Source organism: Acomys minous (assembly GCF_964271855.1).
Source record: "Acomys minous genome assembly, chromosome: 15".
In the NCBI taxonomy this organism is placed as follows: domain Eukaryota; kingdom Metazoa; phylum Chordata; class Mammalia; order Rodentia; family Muridae; genus Acomys; species Acomys minous.
The window spans coordinates 65,318,199-65,338,120 of record NC_140497.1 but is presented as its reverse complement, the minus strand read 5'-3'; the positions used below and the strand labels follow the sequence as shown (position 1 = coordinate 65,338,120).

At 35.0% G+C, this 19,922-nt stretch overlaps 1 protein-coding gene across 27 annotated transcripts in view; it reads right to left on the bottom strand.

The window, feature by feature from the left end:
- Nucleotides 1-19,922, bottom strand: part of ADGRL3 (adhesion G protein-coupled receptor L3) — a 737,803-nt gene that overhangs the window by 64,892 nt on the left and 652,989 nt on the right. For 20 of the 27 annotated variants that reach the window (XM_084758697.1, XM_084758684.1, XM_084758710.1 and 17 more), the window contains 3 exons: nt 7,961-7,987; nt 5,064-5,232; nt 411-536 (listed from right to left, as the gene is read on the bottom strand). In XM_084758697.1, the coding sequence (XP_084614823.1) occupies nt 411-536; nt 5,064-5,232; nt 7,961-7,987 (322 nt within the window). The remainder of the gene's footprint in view (nt 1-410; nt 537-5,063; nt 5,233-7,960; nt 7,988-19,922) is intronic. The other 7 variants (XM_084758708.1, XM_084758687.1, XM_084758689.1 and 4 more) reach the window with 1 other exon arrangement.

Sequence of the window (19,922 nt, the reverse complement as noted above, 5' to 3'; positions counted from 1 at the left end):
CCCTGGCAACCTCATATCCTCGGGGTTTTTTTGTTTGTTTGTTTGTTTGTTTGTTCATTTTATTTTCCTTACGGCCCTCAGAGTCTAATTAGTGCTTTCCATCAATTAAACAGGTGTTGGGCCATCTGTGTAGCATGTGCAACATACAAGAGGCCTTATCTTTGAAGCAAACTAACTTCTCCTTCCTCATCATCCCTGGACAGCTTTCCAGTCGGAGAGGAGCCTTACCTACGTTCTGCCATTTTCCATAATTTATTTATATAATTTTGGTTCCTTCTGTTTCTTGCCAGTAACACTAAAGCCAATCTTTTGATGTGACAAGCACTTGGGGTAGGCGGGTCACAAAGGGCAGTGACTTAAAGCCGGCCACTGGAAAGAGTACGTCAGATCAGGGAGCCAGGCGTAGTTACCTGTGAGCCTGTGGAGTACCGTCCTGGAGTTCGAGAACCAGATGTTTTCCCTGAGCCAATCGAACTCTCGGTGCTTTTCCCGCTACAGCAATGCGTGCGTAGGCATTTCCCATACTCTTTCCGTACCTAGGCAACGAAACGTTAACATGTCTTAGAGCTTCGTTCATTTCTGCTAGGAAGTTAAGTTATAACTTGTATATGAACTTTTGTTTTCAGGGACATAATTCCTTCCTAGCTCCACAGAAACAAAGCTGTTGGTCATCTATTTTCCAGTATAAAACAGATTCATGTTGCCATGCTTAGATTTCACACTACTGGAACCTATGTAAATACATACTTTTCTGCCACATCAGTAACAACTCGGTGATATTATTAACTAATAATTCAAAAATCTGTACACTTAAAACTTAAAAGACACTATTTTAGCTTTATTAAGTTTATATAGTGACTCGCTAGTTCAACAATATTTTACTACTGTTCCTTAGATAGAAGTCATGAGAAAGTTGAAAGGAGTAAGTTAGGGGAGACAGGTGACAAAGAGGAGAGAGATGGACATGCTTTAATATTTAAAGACAAAAGAAGGAACTGTGCTAGGCTAAGCATTTCTTTTAAATCTATATTTCTTTTGTGTTTTTCTTTTAAAGTTAAAACTTGAAGATTTGAGCAAAACCTTCAAAAAATCTTAGTATACTTCTAAAAAACCGTGCGCAATAATTATATATAGCTAGTCCGGGAATTCATTTTGTAGACCAGACTGGCTTTGAACTCAGAAATCTGCCTGCCTCTATCTCCCAAGTGCTGGAATTAAAGGTGTGTGCCACCACCACCAGCATAAATAAATTCTTAGTCTATAATATAATAGAGAAGATTTTGGAAAATACAGATAAACATCTATCATTTGTGTTTTCAAGGCTGAGAACATTATTAAGATTTTTTTTTATGGAGGGGAGGCAAACTTGTGTCCCTTTTAAAATTCTTATGGCTGCAGGCTTTACTGAACAAAGCATATGAATATAGCTCGTATCCCCAGCTATCAAAAAAACAACACTACAAGGAACACCTTATCATACTTAATATACACACACATATGTTTCCATGATGATGTGGTATTGCGCACACTATTGTTCCACAACATACTCTGTTTTCTGTGAAGGACTGAAATTGCATGTTTATATGTACCAGGAACGGTATGATGGTTAGTCTTCATTGTCAATGTGATTAGATTTAAAACTGTGAGAGCACACCCAGAGGTGTGTCTGTGAGGTCCTTTCCTGAGTGGTTTAACTAAGGAGAGATGAAGCACCCTGAAGGTAGACAGTCCTATGCCACAGGCTGATGGCCAGGACTGAATAAACCAACAACCGAAAATGAGCATACATTATCAGCATACACTCTCTCCTTCTTGATTAAGGACTTGGTGTGGCCAGGTGTCTTATACCAAAGACACACTGCTGGACAAGCCATAAGAGTTCACTGTGAAGTATTTGCATTTTATAACAAAGCCTGCATAATCTGCAGTGAATTTATAAACAGCCAGCAAATCTAGAGCTATAGTGATGCTAAGCTCCCTGTCAGTTACATTGCTACAGGATTTAATATGACAATTCTCTTTTGTTCTGGTATAACTTAAAGTGTTCACCATATGTCTTAATGAAAAGAAAAATTAACATGGGCCATGTACATGAAGTATTTATTCTACTTCATGAGATATGTCATCTGATGCTGCTAGCTTATTTCAGTGTGATGTTGACTAGAATATGGAAGACAGAAAAGAGAATAGACCTCACAAATGCAATGATTTTCCCATACTCTCAAATCAGAATAAATAATCCTGGAAGCTCTGAAAGTATCCCGAATATGTGAGTTCAAAAGCAGCAGTGACCAATTTTACTGTAGCAAGTAGAAACACTGTTGATACACTATACAATTCACAATGGGAAATAACTTTCATCTCAGAGGATTTAATTTCTATTTAAGAGTTCAATAAACCAACAAGTACCTTTATAAAATATAAAACCTCAAAACTGATTATCATGTATTTAACTGAAATATGAAAGCAATTACAAGAGCAAACTTGTTTTAATGAAGTTTAGTCTCAGAGCTTTTAAAGGCTTTTAAAGATATTTCTGCGACAACAAAACCAAGTTCTTGACTGTTTTTTTTAAGAAATTTTCTATACTTGTTGATGCGGAGACGGGTTCTTGACACAAAATAATAATGCCAACAATCTTTTTTTTTAATGGAAAGAAAAATGATTACTATTTATTAGAAACATAAAGATGTTTCCAATCATGGCTTAGTAAATATATCTACTAAGTGTCCTGTAGTGTGAATTTGTCCCCTGCAATGTTCATCTGCTTGAAACATAATCCCCAAACTGACATGCTTATGGTATTGGAGGTAGGGTCTCTGGGAGGTAATTAAGATGAGATAAGGTCCTGGGGTGGCTCTCTGGGAAGAGAAAGGCAATGCTGGTAGCTGCTTACTACTCTAGCTGCCATAGGATGCTTTCTATCATGTTTTAAAGGAGCAAAAGGCAACAGAAGTCCAACACCTCAATATGGGCTTCTCAGTCCCCAGAAGGCTGACATCAAGTTCAATCCTTTAAATTACCTAGTATGGATATTCAGTTTCAGCATCAGAAAACAAAGTCAATATTTCTAAGATTTTGGAGGCAAGACTCATGTCTATATATATTTGAAACTTAAGCATACACATTTAAAATGTAATAATGGTAATTATTTTACTGGAAAATAAAAGGCAGCTAAGTCAATTTGTGCCATGAACCCCAATTTCTTGAGTTCTGTCTAAACAAACGCACATTAGCTTGATAGATATATTTTAAAAACCTGATTTGTTAGATATGATGAATACTTGGCTATGGGTTCTCAGCCACATGAGTGCTAAAAACAATTTTTATTTATTTTAGTCAACTTTATGTAAAGTAAGAAAAATAAAAGAAATAAATAAGTATGCTTATAAGTATTAGCTAAAAAGATACAGTCAAATCAATTGATTTCTAAAATATCAAAAGGAAGCTTTACTGACCAATAGGTAGTTTCTATATTACTGTTAATATTTAAAACTTATCTCTTCAAATCATTCTAATGTATGAAGTACAGATGACAGTTATGGTTTTCTTCTTTCCAAATATACATATCTTTCAGAGCATTTAGTCTCCCTGACTTCCCTAATGTCCATTGAAATGCTAATGACCGTGCTTTCAAGCTTTCTCCTGTCTTTAATTTAATGTGTGGTCTTTATTCTCATTCTATTCCTGAACACTTCTTTACAGCTTTTTCCTTACCGTTTGCTTGTCTCTTCTTCTTTAAATCCATCAAGTGCAGCTAATTATTATGAGGTGGCCATAGCCAGTTTCTCTTCTTCTAGGTAAACAAGCTAAAAGCTAAACTGTCTTTCCTAGTGCCCCTAGAAGTTTAATTGTACCATCTATAGAGTCCTGGCCTACGGAAAATGAACAGAAACGATGCAAGTCATATCCAGACGGTTTCTGCAAGATTCTCTTTCATTCTCTGATTATCTGCTAGATAACATCAACCATAATGATTACAAAACTATGTCTTGAAGACTGGCAAAGCCTTTATCAAGCTGTGTGCCTTCTTGGGGTACTTTTTTCATCAAATGGCTCAAAGTGTTAAAATAACATAAAGTGAGTTGAGCTACTGAAAGGTTGGAGGGGGCGGGGGCAGTTAATCATCATTAGGCAGACTTCATTCACTCAATTCTAGCCTATCTTTTGGGCGAATTTGACTTGATCAGCACACAATTCATCTTTTCTAATATGTGTAACCTAGATTTAGGGGACGAATTGACCATTATTACTCTATCCTGTATTTGTGACCATAGGAAAACATTGTAAATATTACCAGCTAAAATTGAAATACAGTAACATTTGGTTTTATTCTTGCCCTGTCTGATAAGGGCATGATTCTTAGACTCTGGTTTAGACAGTATTTTGAATTTTCAGCCTTGATTAAAGAAAGCTTAGTGATAGAGAAGGTGTGTCCTCATTTTTGCTGTTTTCCAAAACAAAATTAACGTATTATTATTACTTTCTGAGATTAAAATATATTTGCCACTTCATTTTTAGAGCCACTTTTTAAATATTTCATAATTATTTTTAACACCTCCATATCACATATGAGGAAACTGGATAATGAAGAGGTTAATTAACTTACCTAAAAATCAAAGAAGCTTTTAAGTGGAGGTATTATGACTAAACCCCAGGAAATTTGGCTAAGATTCCATGTTATAAAACTATAGAGACACATTTTCGATAGAGTTGAAAACTATTGAAATGGGAAAGTCATTATTGTATAAAATATGAAACAAAATATTTAATCATATAACTGGCTTGTAAAATGAATTATCTTATTTCCTTATCAATATATAAAATTGGACAATTAGCCTATTCCTTGATTTACTTTTAGAAGTTACGTTCTAAACAACTTCCATTTTTCTCCTGGTTGATATATCAAAAGGAAAAATAAATGAAGTAGTATGTTTGGTTTCTGAGAAAATACAGTATATATTTTATTTTTAAAAAACCGTAAGAATGTTACATGCAGATACGAGCGCCATCTTTTACCACCATGACATATCCGCCATCTGATCTTAAAAACTACAGCTCACCTTTTTCTGTAGGACACAGTGGAAAATGAATATAAACATCCCCTGTAGAGAATTGAAAATGGTGAAGAGGTACGCCATGATGACCGTGCTCTCGTTAATATACATGAGTCCAAACGCCCAGGTCAATCCTAACAGGCAGAGGAGAGCTATTGCACCTATAACCCATGACCTGCAAAGAGAAGAGAAAGTTCAGGGTTATCAGACAACCAACCGGTACAAAGTCAATGAAACCATGCCATATCAATGATGCTGACATTGAAAAAAAGGTTATGGTAAGTGGTGCTGACAGAAACTGTGAGACAAGTGCTTTAAGATTTTAATGGGGACTACAAGTTTTCAAGCTTGAGGGGATATACGGAGATGAAAATGTTATGAACACAGAAATTCATTTAAGCAAAAGCAGATTTGTGCCATAAATTATTCATGTGTTTGCAATACATATGCAAATGGTATGGATATGTAATTATGGTGAATGGGAAAGGAGAAAAGTCTCTAAAGTTACGCTAGTCTTCACCAGACTTCTTCGTACATTTGTATGAGTGCACTCAGTCTTTCAGTGCTTCATTGAATACATTTGTATACCATTTTTCCCCCAAACTTCCTTCTTTCAGTGCTAACAAATATTATTATATTTGTTGAGGGAAAAAAAAAAAACTAACTCTGACTAGAAGGAACCTCTAATTGGAGTACACTTTTGCTTGGGTTTGGTTTTGGGTTTTCGAGACAGGGATTCTCTGTGTAGCCCCGGTTGTCCTGGAACTCCCTCTGTAGACAAGGCCTGCCTCTGTCTCCCGAGTGCTGGGATTATATGGGTACCCCATGACTGCGCGGCTGAAGCACATATTTAAAGCTGAGCAGGCTGGTTTCATTCTATAGACGTGGAGAGCAAGCAAGAGCAAGATACAGTAGGTTAAAAAAGAAAGTTCCTCTCTACTAGTAAAAAAAAACAAAAAACAAAAAACAAAACCCAAAAAACCAAAAAACCCTTTTAGCCTTCAGGTACCATCTTGTAGATTATCCTGAACTATGGTTTCTGAAATCAGGCCTTTAGTATCTTTGTAGGCTTAGGATGTCTTCGTCTCTGCAAGTGTCTGCAAACTCAGGGAAGAGGATGGAGCTGAGAATGGGGATGGAGTAGTGTATGAGTGGAGTAATAAGGAGAGGTAAGCAGTCAGTTTTACTCCATTCGCATCATTTCCTCCGAGATGCCGTGTTCAATGGTAATAAGCTGGTGACGGGAGTTCACATATTTGTGGTCAGCTACATGTTTGCTAGGAACGTAAGATGAACTCTTTCAACAGATGGGCCCCCTAGTAACTGGAAATGGAATCCTTCTCATCTTGGAAGCAGAAGAGAAAGATAGGACCCAGAGCATCCAAGATATCTACACGTTCGTAGGTTCACCCCTTCCTGTCCCAGAATCCCTTCCTTGAACACACCAAGTTAACATTTCTTTTCAGTATTTTATTACTGTCCTTTTTTTTTTTTTTTTTTTGTCCAAGGAGAAAATATCTGGGAGGATTGGTTCTTTGTAAAGTGAAGAGGGAAAACTATATAATTAACAGTAATCTAAAATCAGTAATTTTGTTTGTTTGTTTGTTGTTGTTGCTTAGAAATTTTAAGATACGGTCCCAGAGGAGTATTAAAATGGTTTGTAAATACTGTTTTTTTTTTCTTCCACACTGTCAGTCATTGTATTTCAGATTTAAATCTCCACTAAATGGATCAAGTTTGCTGTAAAACAATACCATTCTTGAATAAAGGACATTCGCTCTAACATTTGGCACATTTGCTTATATGAATTAGAAAACACCTTAAATGTTAATACTTATTTCACAACTGAATTCCAAAATATGGAAACATACAAACAACAGTTCTTGGCTTCTTACAGATAATCAGAAAAAGGAAAAAAAATGGAAGGAATCATCATTAAATAAAGAGAAAGTACCTACTTAGATAAAAAGAAAATCAAATGAGGGCACAAAATACTGAAGTCAGCCATTATCCAGTAGAAAACACACAATGGATCCAAGGGTTAAATGGCCTAGAACTGCAATGAGCTCTAATTTTCAAGGAAGAAACTAAGCAAAAGCATGAAGAAGTGAGTGCGATGGGAGCAGGGGATGGAAGCAGGGGATGGAAACCAAGAACTCTTCACCAGAAGAACAAACTGAAAGTCTACAGCAATGTAGCCCACAGGTGGCCAATCTCAGTTGATTCTTGCAGGACAAGTAAGTTTTAAAATTATAAGCAAATCTCCAATTGTTACAATTTCCTCTCCATTTGTTAGAGTGGTACAGACCTGTAGCTTTGCTTCAGTAGTTTCAATGTATTCATAAGCTAGTAGAATAGTCATCATGATATAGGTGTCAAATTTCAAAGGGAAAAGTCTGCAGATGTAAAATCGAATTGTAAAGGGTCCTTCCCCTTTTATAGGTACAGTTAATATAGGAAATCATTAATACTAATTCTAACTGGATAGTTTCATATCCGTAAAATTCGTTTTAGAGACAGTAGTAAGTAACAAAATACTTTAGTATGGATGGTACCTGAGAACACAACAGAAAGCTGGACATACGCAGCATAGAGCACATCACAATTGGTGATATCAGTGAGAGACAAGTCTGTACCACGGGGAAGTGCTGTTACTGAGACACTGTGATACAGTGGTAGATAGCCCATCAACAGAGGTGAGGCGCGATTCTTTTTCCTTTCTGGCAACACGCCTGCGGTACTCTGCATGTAAGCTACATGCCAGTGTCTCCCGCACAGTTTGCTCTTCTGCCTCAATGTGAATGACAGAAGCTTCTAGTGGTTTTTCAGTACTGATCTGACAGCTGGTTCATGGGACCACACTGATATAAATGCAATTTATCAGTCATTCAGGTCATTCTTACTTGATGAAGGGTCTGTTATCCTCATAGCTAAAGAATGCATAGACATAAAGACAAGAACACCAACATTAGCATTTTATGATAAAGAATTTCCAGTGGAAAAAAAAATATTCTCCTGTTTCCTCACCAAAGATCTTTATTTCCCACCTCCCTAAGAGGCATCATAACTTTCCCTTATATCTAGAAGGTAAATCCAAAAATGACCATGAGAACTTAAATATCAGGGAATAAAACCAATTTTACAATACTTCAATATCCCATCTGAGACTCAGCAATTCCATTTTTTCATCATGTGCTCATATTACTTGTGACTTGACAGAGACATTTATTTCTTAGAGATCACATTTCTCTAGAGAATGAGAAATTTTATGAGCAATCTGAAAAAAAGACTTGGGGGCATGCTTAAAATGATAGATGTCATGTCACTTAAAGGTATCCCTTTTTCTGTAATATTAGTGGGTAAGATGACTTAATTATGGACAATGTGCCTCTAAGTAATTTTAACACAGAGACGATGATTAACCTGAGTTAAATCTGATCACTACAGCTCTTTTTTTTTTCTTTCTTCTTGCCAGAAGCAGTATATTTTCCTGCATTATGAATACACAAATAATGCTCTCAGAAAGGCCCATCTGTGATGAATTTTGAATAAAGAGAACCACTGTAAAAACTCTCTCTCCAGAATAACCAGACAGTGTTTATTGGAATGAGAGCCTGGTACGTGAAGCCTGCTTGCCTCAGATTTACATACATACCAGTGCAGTAATTTATTGGATATTTGATGTCAGGCAGAAGCTAATTAACTTATCGTTGTGTCATTTTACGCATCTACAAAGTGGTCATAATTGGAATCTAGGATTATTCTCTATCATTCTTGTAAACAATGCAAGTTTTTCTTTTGGGGGGGGGGTCTGATCAATAAAATACTCTCAGCATTACCAAATTGTCTAAAGCTAAACTCAAACAAAATACTAATTTCTTACCCAAAGGAGAAAGCAATCAATATTTATATATCAAGTAGTTAAATGCCTGATAAGATGTTTAGGAAGGAATATGATGCAAGGAAAGAGATGTGGCTGAAATAAATCCGTAGATGAAGCAGGGAGCAAATGAATTTGTGTACTCCATGTGGTGATTGCTAATCACAGCTGGATATTTAAATTCACCAAAGAGGATAAGGTCGAAAATTCCAACTCTAAGTCACATCAGTCATAATGCAAATGATCCAAAACCTCACATGGGTGGTACATATGACACTAGATGAAACAGTTCTGGAATATTCCATCGTCACTGAAAAGTTCTATTGGATAATGCTGAGCTAGGACAGTTTAAAAGCATTTTAGGCCAATAAATGTAATGGCTAGAGAGGTTTAAATTATGCTGGGAAGATAGAAAATTTTCTAAAAGTTGTGTGTGTGTTTGCTATAATGTACCCAGATAGAAAATCACGCACTTGCTATATAAGTTACAAAACACAATGGTATTATTTATCTTTCTATTGCATCAGTGTATTTTTATCTATCATGTCAAGTTCACGATTAGAAATACATTCTAAACTAATTAACCTAGAATAGTGTCCAGCAGATAGATGCAGTGGTTAGCAAGTAGAGATGCAGGCAAAAACACTTTACAAAATCGTATCAAGGCTTACAAATATTTTTAAAAATAACCAGCTTGCAGTATGATGGCTGATGTGTCACATTTTACCTTCAGAATGAAATGTCACAAGAGAGAAATCAAAGTGGGATTCAGCAGTTTCTACGGTGACGTGAGGAACATCAGCTGCTGCAGCAAGCAGAGTCGGCTAAAACCAGCTTCACTCAGTTACTGCAGATGTGTGTTGAGCAATGTTCACGGGGATGTGAGCAGAAGTGAGTGTGACATTTCTAGGTCTTACCAATTAAGGAATTGGATTAGGGCTTGCTCTACCATTTGTTCTTCCTCTTGAGTTGGAGAAAAAGACAATAGAGCCTCGGATGCCAAAATAGAAACTGCTTACTAATGTTGAGTTGATGCTACCTGTCCCAAACTCTCATGGAAAACAATTCAAACCACTGGAGTTTGATGTGTTTTTGCAGTGGCTTACCAACAATATAACTTTTATCTTTTATAATTCTAAGGTTATATTTAACATAGAAATTCATACTTACAGACAAAAAGAAACATTTGTGAGTTTAAGTATAGCAGGATATAATTAGCATACAATGATTTTAAATCTACAGATCACTTTAGACTGCCTAAATCAATCATTTATAACATTTTTTCCAGATATTACATTACCTTAGAGAATTTAGGATTGTTTATCTCTCTCCAAATTCGAATTAAACAACTGATAATGTTGTGATCACTTACCACATATACTTTTGATTTTTGTCTGTATTTTAAAAACATATTTATAAAATAGATTTATAACATTGTATAACTTTCACTGTGGTTATCTGTCATTGATAAATACTAGTCTCATTTTAGACTGTAATTTCATTCCCATTATGGTAAGTATTTATGGCATTATGGACACTCAGCTTTAAAAATGTTCTTGGTGCAGACTAACAGATCCTTATGGGTTATCTTTTAATTTATGTTAACTTGTTGAAAATAAAGTAAAATATACGTATAACGTTAAAGACAAATGGGAAGATAGTCCTGTTTTCAAAAGTTTAATTTTGGGAAAATATTTTGTTTTAGTCTCACTGATACTTAAATTTTTACTTAAATATCATAAAATTTACCCAAAAGTTGACTTTATTGTCTAGGTGAGAATATTTACTTGTCTCTGTCACTTTGAAAAATAAAAACTACAAGCAGCATAACAAGCTATAAAACTGTAACTTTGTGAACACTTAGCTCACTGTGAATCTTCAAGAGAGGTTTCTTAATCAAAACATTAACTTATAAACAGAATAATGTAATAAGTCAAATTATCAATATTGATGATGAATGAGTAAATCTAGTTAATTCCAAGATTTCTTTCTCTCTCTCTCTCTCTCTCTCTCTCTCTCTCTCTCTCTCTCTCTCTTTTTTTTTTTTTTTTTTAGGAATTATCAGGTCTATGCAGAGAATTATTTTGGACATGTGCTTTTGGGAGAAGTTATACTCGGAAATGAAAGGTATAAAGGTAATAAATTATTTAAAGAGTTAAAAATATCCCCTTCTAGTATCGTTTCCTTTTGAAAAGTACTAAATATTTTTTGTACCCGGTAAGGTGAGGTGTGAAGAAAGATGGGGTGATGAGAAATACATTTGTGAGTTTAATCCTCAAAGATCTAGTCATTGATAAGCTACAGCAAGTAATGGAAAAGGAAGGATGCAGGTTACAGCAACTAATGGAAAAGGGAGGATGTAGGCCAAACTGCTAATCCCATCAACTCAGAGGGCAGTACAAGTTGGGATGCGCCAATCCTCTGGTTAGCCTTTGTGCTTGTTAAGTGAAATGTATGTTTAACAGAGCCAGAGAGGGGTCACCATCTTTAATAGCCTCTTGACACTGCCAGGTTTAGAAGACTGGATTTGCTTTCCTGGGTAAGGACTAATTCCAACAAAGAAATGAAACTTCCCTTTGGCTTAAATTCTTCTGAGCGACAATAATAACCTGTGAGCAAAACTTTTGTGTTTTTATATTTATGCCACAATAGCATTGAAAATGCTTGATCAACTGATGAGCTATTACAGAAGCACAGCCTTCTCTGTGTTTCTTTTTCAAGTATACCCAAATTTATATAGTAGACTATATTTTCATTTTGTGTATTACTACTGGAAGGTTAAAAGATATCTAGAGTGTAATCCAAAAGTCTGAGTAAAATAAATATGATGCATCTTTTATATCTGTACATTTAAATCACTAAGGACATTAAAAATTCTTAAAAAGTATTAAACATGTTAATATAAACATAGAAACCATGAATAACAAAATGATTATATTTTAACTACAGATTTCACTGGTATTGAATTATCACTGTTAAAAAGCTATATTCCTATGCAATTTATCAAGAAGAGAAGAAACCAAACTTTATCAATAAAACAAATAATTTAAAATATAAACATCTTTATTCCTGTGGCTCTGTGTAACTGCAACAAAACTGAAGATTTATAACCAAAACACCAAAACTAAACCTTTACTCTGCAATTAAGAAGAATTTAATAAATCAGGCTCAATGAGTGTCAAATCAATGCCTTAAATTTTTTATTATAATATTCTAAGGTTGTAGGGCTGGAGAGATGGTTAGTGGTTAAGAGCAGTAGTCCTCTTCCTGAGTTCAATTCCTACTACCCCTGTGGCCACTCTTGCCTGTGTGTAATTCGAGTTCCAGGAGATATGATTTCCTCACACAGACATACATGCAAGCAAAACATGAACATATATGAAATAAAAATAAATAAAGTTGGAATATATTTGTATAGTTGAGTGCTTTTGAAAATTTTATAACTCAATATTATCTAATCAAAAAATAATATGTAAGAGCTTATGAGTACCCATAAGGAAAATAAATAATGAAAAATTAAATGATACAAGGATACATCTTACTTATTAGCAGTTAATATTTTCATCTGTCAAATATGTAAGCAGATAAATTGGTAGGTGACAAGAAAACAGAGTATGAAATTTGGGGTTCTTTTGATGGAACTTCACAATGCATTTATTCCTTTATGTTATTTTTTTCTTACTGTTGACATGTGAAATGCTGAAAGCTTTTTGAGAATTTTAAACCAGCCTATCTTGAGTCTGAATGCCTTCCAAATATGTTATCAACTACAAACTTGGGCTAATAACAAAAATTCCCAACAGCTAACAGCCCTTTATTTCTGGAAATACACCTGAGTGTAGGTGTATTTCTTCGTGTGCACAGTTTCTTCATGGGCTGCTATGGGGGTTGAATATAAGAGCCTAGCACATTTGTGCATACGAATGTCTAAACACTGAAAAGACACAAAAGTCAGTATGAAAGTACAATATAGTATTTGCTATTAGGCAACCTTTTGTGCTCTTATTTTTGTGACTATGTGGCCTCTAAAGCTGCTGGAGAGAAACTGAACACACACACACACACACACACACACACACACACACACACACACACACACACACACACACACACATATTGCTCCCCTAGGTCTCCACTAATTATCCCCTGGAAACTGAATGCAAATCCAAGGAAGATAAAATGTCCATTGCACTGACTATTTTTGAGCTGATTTAAAAAAAAACCTTACATGTAAAGAGGATAACGTCATAGGAAACATTATTTTCATTTAGTAAATAAGTTTAGGCTTAGTAAATGTTATGGGTTTTATTATTCTCAATTGAAACATAGGCATATTCAAGTTGAAAATAAATGTTTAAAGAGAAACCCACCAATTATTTTATAAAATATATTACAGCACGGTGTTCACAGTCTACTTGTACTGGATCTTGTCTGTGGGAGCAAAGGGAGCGTAGAGCAGAAGCTCCATGCAGGAGGGAGTCCAGCAGGGAAAGGAGATGTTCAGTCAAGTGTCCAAAGAGAACAAGCATACAACGTGAATAGAAAACCGTAAGGCAAATATAACATATTATAGAAAATAAATGTAAACGGGGAAAGTGGTTCTAAATTCTGGTTTAAGGGACTATCCTACAGTCCCGGAGCAGTAGTGGCACAGGCCTTTAAGCCCAGCACTCTAGGAGGCAGAGGCAGGCAGATCTCTATGAGTTCAAGGCCAGCCTTGTCAAGGAGTGAGTTTGAAATTTCTCATGAAAAATGCAAAATCACATACAATAGAAGAAAATGTTGATACTTTAATCTAATTGTACAGATATATGCGAACACACCCATGTAATTAAAAATTACAAGGAATAAGTATTTGTTAGGTCAAGCCATCTCTTAGTGGTAAGACAACAGAGTAGGAAAGCTAGCAGGAACTATAACAAATATAACACCTCATTAAAAAGTAAGGAGTCTAGTAGGAAAAACACGATCTTAATAATTTCTCTATGTAGGCTTCTGATGAAAACTAGGGAGTTTTTTTTTTTAGTACATAATGATAGAATGAGCAATCTTTTACAGACTTTTCTACAGCTAATCAAGCAATAAGCAATGACTTCAATGAAAGCATAAACAAAGCAAACATAAAACAGCTAGGAATTGAATAAATACAGTGTCAATCACTTTTTAAAAAGAAAATGAACCAGTATTCATATTATAGTTTGATATAAGTGATACATTAGTGCTTAATAATATCAATAATTTTGCCAACAAATGGTTTCTATTTATGTTCCTGTTTTATTTTCCTAATGTCATAATTAAACAACTTAGCTTTAAGCATAGGTCAGTCTCAGTTCTTTTATAGAGAAGACTTTGTGCCAGCATTTCAAAATAGCTGGCTTTAAACACCAGCCTCCATAGGCAGATGTGAAGAGTGTTCTGGAATGCTTAATTTAGCAGCACATGAACAAAAAGGTGCTGGAGACTTTGATGACAGATCCTTTTTAAAAAACACACATAACTGTGTAGTGGGAAAACTCAACCGTCATTTGGAGTGAGCCAAGAAAAAATTAGATTAGGAAATGTCCTGGTGTGGACTGAGCAGCTCAAGATGCCTGCCACGCCTCTGTACTGTCTGCACATTTAATTACAAATAGAGTAGCTTTATAAATAGCCTTTCATTTTAGGTCACCATTGGCATATACATTCAGCACTTTTCAAACATGGATAGAAAAAACTATGAATTGAAAAACAAAGTAACATTGCAATTTCAAGCCACTCTGAAAAAAAAAAATAGAAGAATAAGAAAAAAATGTTTATTTCTCCCTGTTATTTGTGCTTAGAGAAACGTATTACTTCAAATATAGAGAAGCTAAAATATAAGTTAGGAAATCCATTTCAGACAATTAATTTGCCAATCAGGGGATCCATAGTATTAAACCAATACTGAAGAAAAATCAATATACATAACACTAAATACAAACAGAAAGGTATCTGGACTTATGCTCTGTTGATCTCAAAATAAAATTATGGTTCTCACCACTCCAAGGGTTTGTATAACACTTATAACTGGGATATCTTATAAGTTACTTGGAGAAATATGTTTGTCCTACCACAAGATGTGTTACCTCCAGTTTACACACGTCAACAGTAACAACCCACTTATTAAGTATCTGAGTTAAACACCCTAGAGCCACATCCTTTTCTCCTATACATTCTATAAAATTATCTACAAAGTCAATAAACATATAGCTCCCCTATGGGTTAAAACTAGAGCTTGATGCATTCTGCGTGTACAAGTGCCTGAATTCAACCCTTCATGCACACATGTGTGTATTGAAAAAATTAATGGACAATTAAGAATATAAATGAAATCTAAATTCATATATTAATGCATGTAAAGTATGCAATTAAACTAGAGTCCAAATGGTGTTTAATTGCAGCTATTCTCAGACATTTTCCACTTTCTTAAAGCTCTACATTTTACTCTTTGGGAGGAAAAATCACAGTTCTATGAGCACCTAATTTAGATTCAGACTATGAAGCTTTCGAGTCTGGTGGCACACTTCCTGTGAAATATAAAAGCAATCTGAGTCCAAGGTCTAGGTAAAGAACAAAGGAGATGCTAATTTTTACATTTTCATTATTAAGAAGAAATTTTCCCCTAGGAAGTTGTTCAGGATTTCTCATACATCCTTGGATAGCCATTGCTGCTCCCATATCTCATATAAACCTAATTATTTGGAGGGAAGAATGAGAAAGATAATTTAATCTCAAGGTATAGTGCATAATAGTGTGCTTACACCTATCATCCTTCAAACTGGTTTCTCAAATGTCAGCTCCCAGCGTATGGAGTGTGCTGAATGCATTTATTCATAAAACATGGTTCTCAGGAAGATATGGGAAGTTTAATGCATTTTAAACAAGATGTCTCCAAAAGGAGACCCTCCTTTTAATACTTCAGAGCATCCAAAATTATAGCCTAAAAACGCTAGGCTGCGAAGAGACTGTCACCATCCTTGCCTGAGTGCAAGGCTCTGTGAAGCTGAGGCTGTCTCTTAGCTTTTAAATGCTGGCATCAAGATAATCAGTGATGGACTCAGTAATGCTTAAGGAGTGTTGTAAGGAGCGTGAACTGAATCTAGTTGTCAAATAATCCACAGAGCTCGGGAGCTGTTTAGACTGTAGCACTCCTCACTTCAGTTATTTCTGATAAGAGCAAGGCATGTTATATACATCATGAAAATAGAGGGCAGTGGGTGGGGGGGGGAAGACAAATCACAGACGCGTACAGAATTATCTTAAAGAGTACCTTTCGTGAAATGAACAACAAAAGTATTATTGATTCTAATTCTAAGCATGAATGCATTCATCATACATATTAGAAAAATATTTGTTTGAAAAAGTAAGAACATACTAATACCCCTCACAGGCTCATGTCTGAACACATGATTATTTGTTGGGGGGGACTGTTTGGGAAGGACTAGAAAGTATGGTCTTGTTGGAAGAAGTGTGCCACTGAAGGTGGGCTTTGGTGATTCAAACACACATTCCTCTCTTTCTCCTCTCTCTTTTTTCCTCTCCCTCCTTCCCTCTTTTCTTTCTTCCTCTTTTTTTTTTTTAAGACAGTGTTTCTCTTTGTAGCCTTGGCTGTCCTGGTTTCGCTTTGTCGTCCAAGCTGGCCTTGAACTCACCAGTAATGAATAAGGAATAAAAATGTTGCTGGTATAGTGGCTCCTACTTTCAATCTTAGCACTGGAGACAGAGACAGAAGGTCTTTGTTTGAGGATAGCCTTGTCTACATAGAGAGTTCAAACATAGCCAGGGCTTCCTAGTGAGACCCTGTGTCAAAAAAGATAGATAGAAAGAAAAATGTCCCAAAACCTTTTTCTCACTACTCAACTAAAACACTTTAAAGTTTATGAACATTTTTATTCACTGTGACTTTGTGCCAGATTTATGTTCTCATAAAGTTTAGACTCTTTTCATATTATTGCTGTGACAGAGATATAAAAAAATGAGATAATTTTGAAATGTAGGCTGTATATTTATATACAGGCTATATATATATATATCTTGATATATTAATATTAAGGGAAGTATAAACATTAAGATCTTACTGTGATATTGTTTTATTTGTCAAGTTTAGAGCAATTTCCCTACCCTTTATAGAACCCAATTGCTCTTGACTCCATAAAGTATTCATAGACTACTGATCAAGCTGAATATAATTATGACTTAATTGTTTCTATCAACATTTAGAAACATATTACTCAAATAAAGACTACCTTTTTAAAAGGCACAGTTATTTCAGGAATTGTTAGCCTTCTTAGGCTTGCCTCTAAAGTCTTCTGAAGCGTTCTTAGGCTTCTTTACACATGGCAGGTGTGAAAGCTTGCTGAAGGTGCGTTGTTTTCCTACTCAAACTACAGAACTTGCTATTTATTAATCAAATGAGCATTTCACCCCTGGAGACATTTTTTTTTCATAAAAGTCCCTTTCTCTTTTAAAAAGAGGATTATATGATGCATAATTTTAATCACATCATATGGTAAATAAAGCCACACAAATTGTAAGGAGATTTTTGGTAGAAACTGAGTGCAGCTTCACTGTAGAAAATGCAAAGACCTAGAGGTGGCAGAGTATTTCTACACAGAGGGGCTAAACTAAATAATCAAAGCATGACAGGCACAGCCATGCAATTCTACCACTGGACAGTCTCAGGAGATAAAGTCCCTGGGGTCACTTGAGTCCACCAGTTCACATCTAACCCAGGGAAGACCACAACTCCAATTTTACAAAAAAAGATAATACTCTACAATGTGCACCAAGTATATAATGTGGGTTTGTGGCACATATGGTTACCATTAATTGTGCAAAACTCTATACAATAGATGTACTTATTTCATAATCACAGAAAAAACTGCTTGCAAACCCTTGGAATAACTTGACAAGGTCATACAACCAACCTTCCCAGGACTGGACACATACGCACATCCAAAGAAGACAGAAGTTGAGTAGTTACTACCATTTCTCAGTACCCACACTGACAAGTATGAATAAGGAAGGGGAAACTAAGTGGCTCCTCTTAGCACTCAGTTGGATGACGAAAAGAAATCATGAATGGGCAAAGTCAGAGGCTTGTATATAGAAACCTGCCCATAGACAAAAGGTAAGCAATAACTATAGGAAGTGCACAGAAAGGCTAATTTCCTCATATTTCCAAATGGACACAAACTTTTATTCTTCAAAATAACTCATGATGTTACTTGTCAAAAATTTAGTTTAAAACATTTATATTTTGTAATAGAAAATGTGTGATTAGAGAAACTGTCAGTTTTTATTATGAAAGTAAATATTGAGTGGTCTAAAGATCCTTCACAAATTAAAACTTTGCATTCATCATGAATTTTGGCTGGCAAAATTCAATAATAGCCTATACATATTAAATTACTTTTAATTGTATTAAACTTTAGCTATGATTACAGTGTGCACCAAATATAGTAAGAAATCAACTAGAAATTGAAAATATTTCTTTCTTGTAATCACCTATTTTGATGAAGAGACAAATTAAAAGCAATAAGCAGGTAGATTTAATTTAATTTAATTACTTTCCAAGTAAGCCTGAATATTAGCATCCTTCATTTTCTCTGTTATTAGGTAAACACATTATTTCATGCTATTGTTTGTTTTTTCATAGTATAACATTAATACAGCAACAAACTAGACAAATAAGTGCTCTTTGCTAATGTTAAAGAGGCTTATTATGAGGATGTTGGGGGTTGCTGTAAATTGAAGAATAACACAATACATATTTTCAAATAAGAAAACAATATTTAAATTAAATATTGGAGTAATAGGATTCTGCCAGGTATGGTGCAAGGAAATGAGAGTGAGCAGAGATAAAACAGGAAGGAAAGACCACATGCCTAAAGCGGACTAATGGCACATGCTGAAGAAGGAGACTAGGCAAAGGAGGAGGGCAAGATCACCGTTTAACTGGCTTGGATTCAGAGTTTGGAATTAAGTTAATGGGGCTCTTTGAAGAGTTTTGTTCCAACTCTTATGTCCCATAATTGAGCTAACACTTTCAAGATCTCTCTCTGGCTGGTGGCAGAAGGAGCAAAAAGCAATATGATAAAAGAAGAAATACATTTAAAAAAAAAACCATCACTGAGAGCTTGCAAATGATGATAGCAATTAAAGGAAATGGTGACCGTGAAACAGAATGAGGAGGTAACACATATTCAACAAAATGCATGTATACGTGCTGTGTGTTCATGTGTGTAAAGTACAAACATGTAAGAGATCATTTTTATTACAAATAAAACTATATTAATTTAATAATTTTGCTATAATTTTTAGAATAGTAATAAAAAGTGTAGTGATTAGCTAAAAAGCCAATATAAAAGATAAAATGGCATGGAAAATAGTGTTATTTATCAAAGGCAGGAATAAAGGAGGAATGGAGGACGTTCACAAAATACAGTAAGATAAAACTCACATGATGAAGCCATGGCATCAATAGTCACATTAAATGTAAACAGAATTCTAACTGAACATCTTAGATTTACAGCACCAAATTTAAAAAAAACAAGATCTAAGTATGTGTATAAACATACAAGAAACAAACCTTATTGAGAAAACAAGTGCATTAGAAAGGGTTTAGAGGCAAAGTTATCATGGTTAAAAACTTTTCACGGTAGTAGTCTGGAAACTGCTTCCGGGATTTCACTTATTCATAGAAGTTTAGGGATAAAATTACCTGTATTGTGTGGCTGTTATGAGAACTGATGAAACATGTAAAACAACATAAGGAAAAACTGGAAATGATCAATAATGTTTTATTATTAGAAATTTCATTAATGTATCTTGAAGCTTTGATAATTAAGTGTATGCATTCTTGCTTGAGACCTTTTTTTTTTTTTTTTTTTTTTTTTTCCCTTGACGGACTGTTTATTTAGTCACAAAACCTTTCCAGTTTCTAATAATACTTCAGTTTTGGAGTA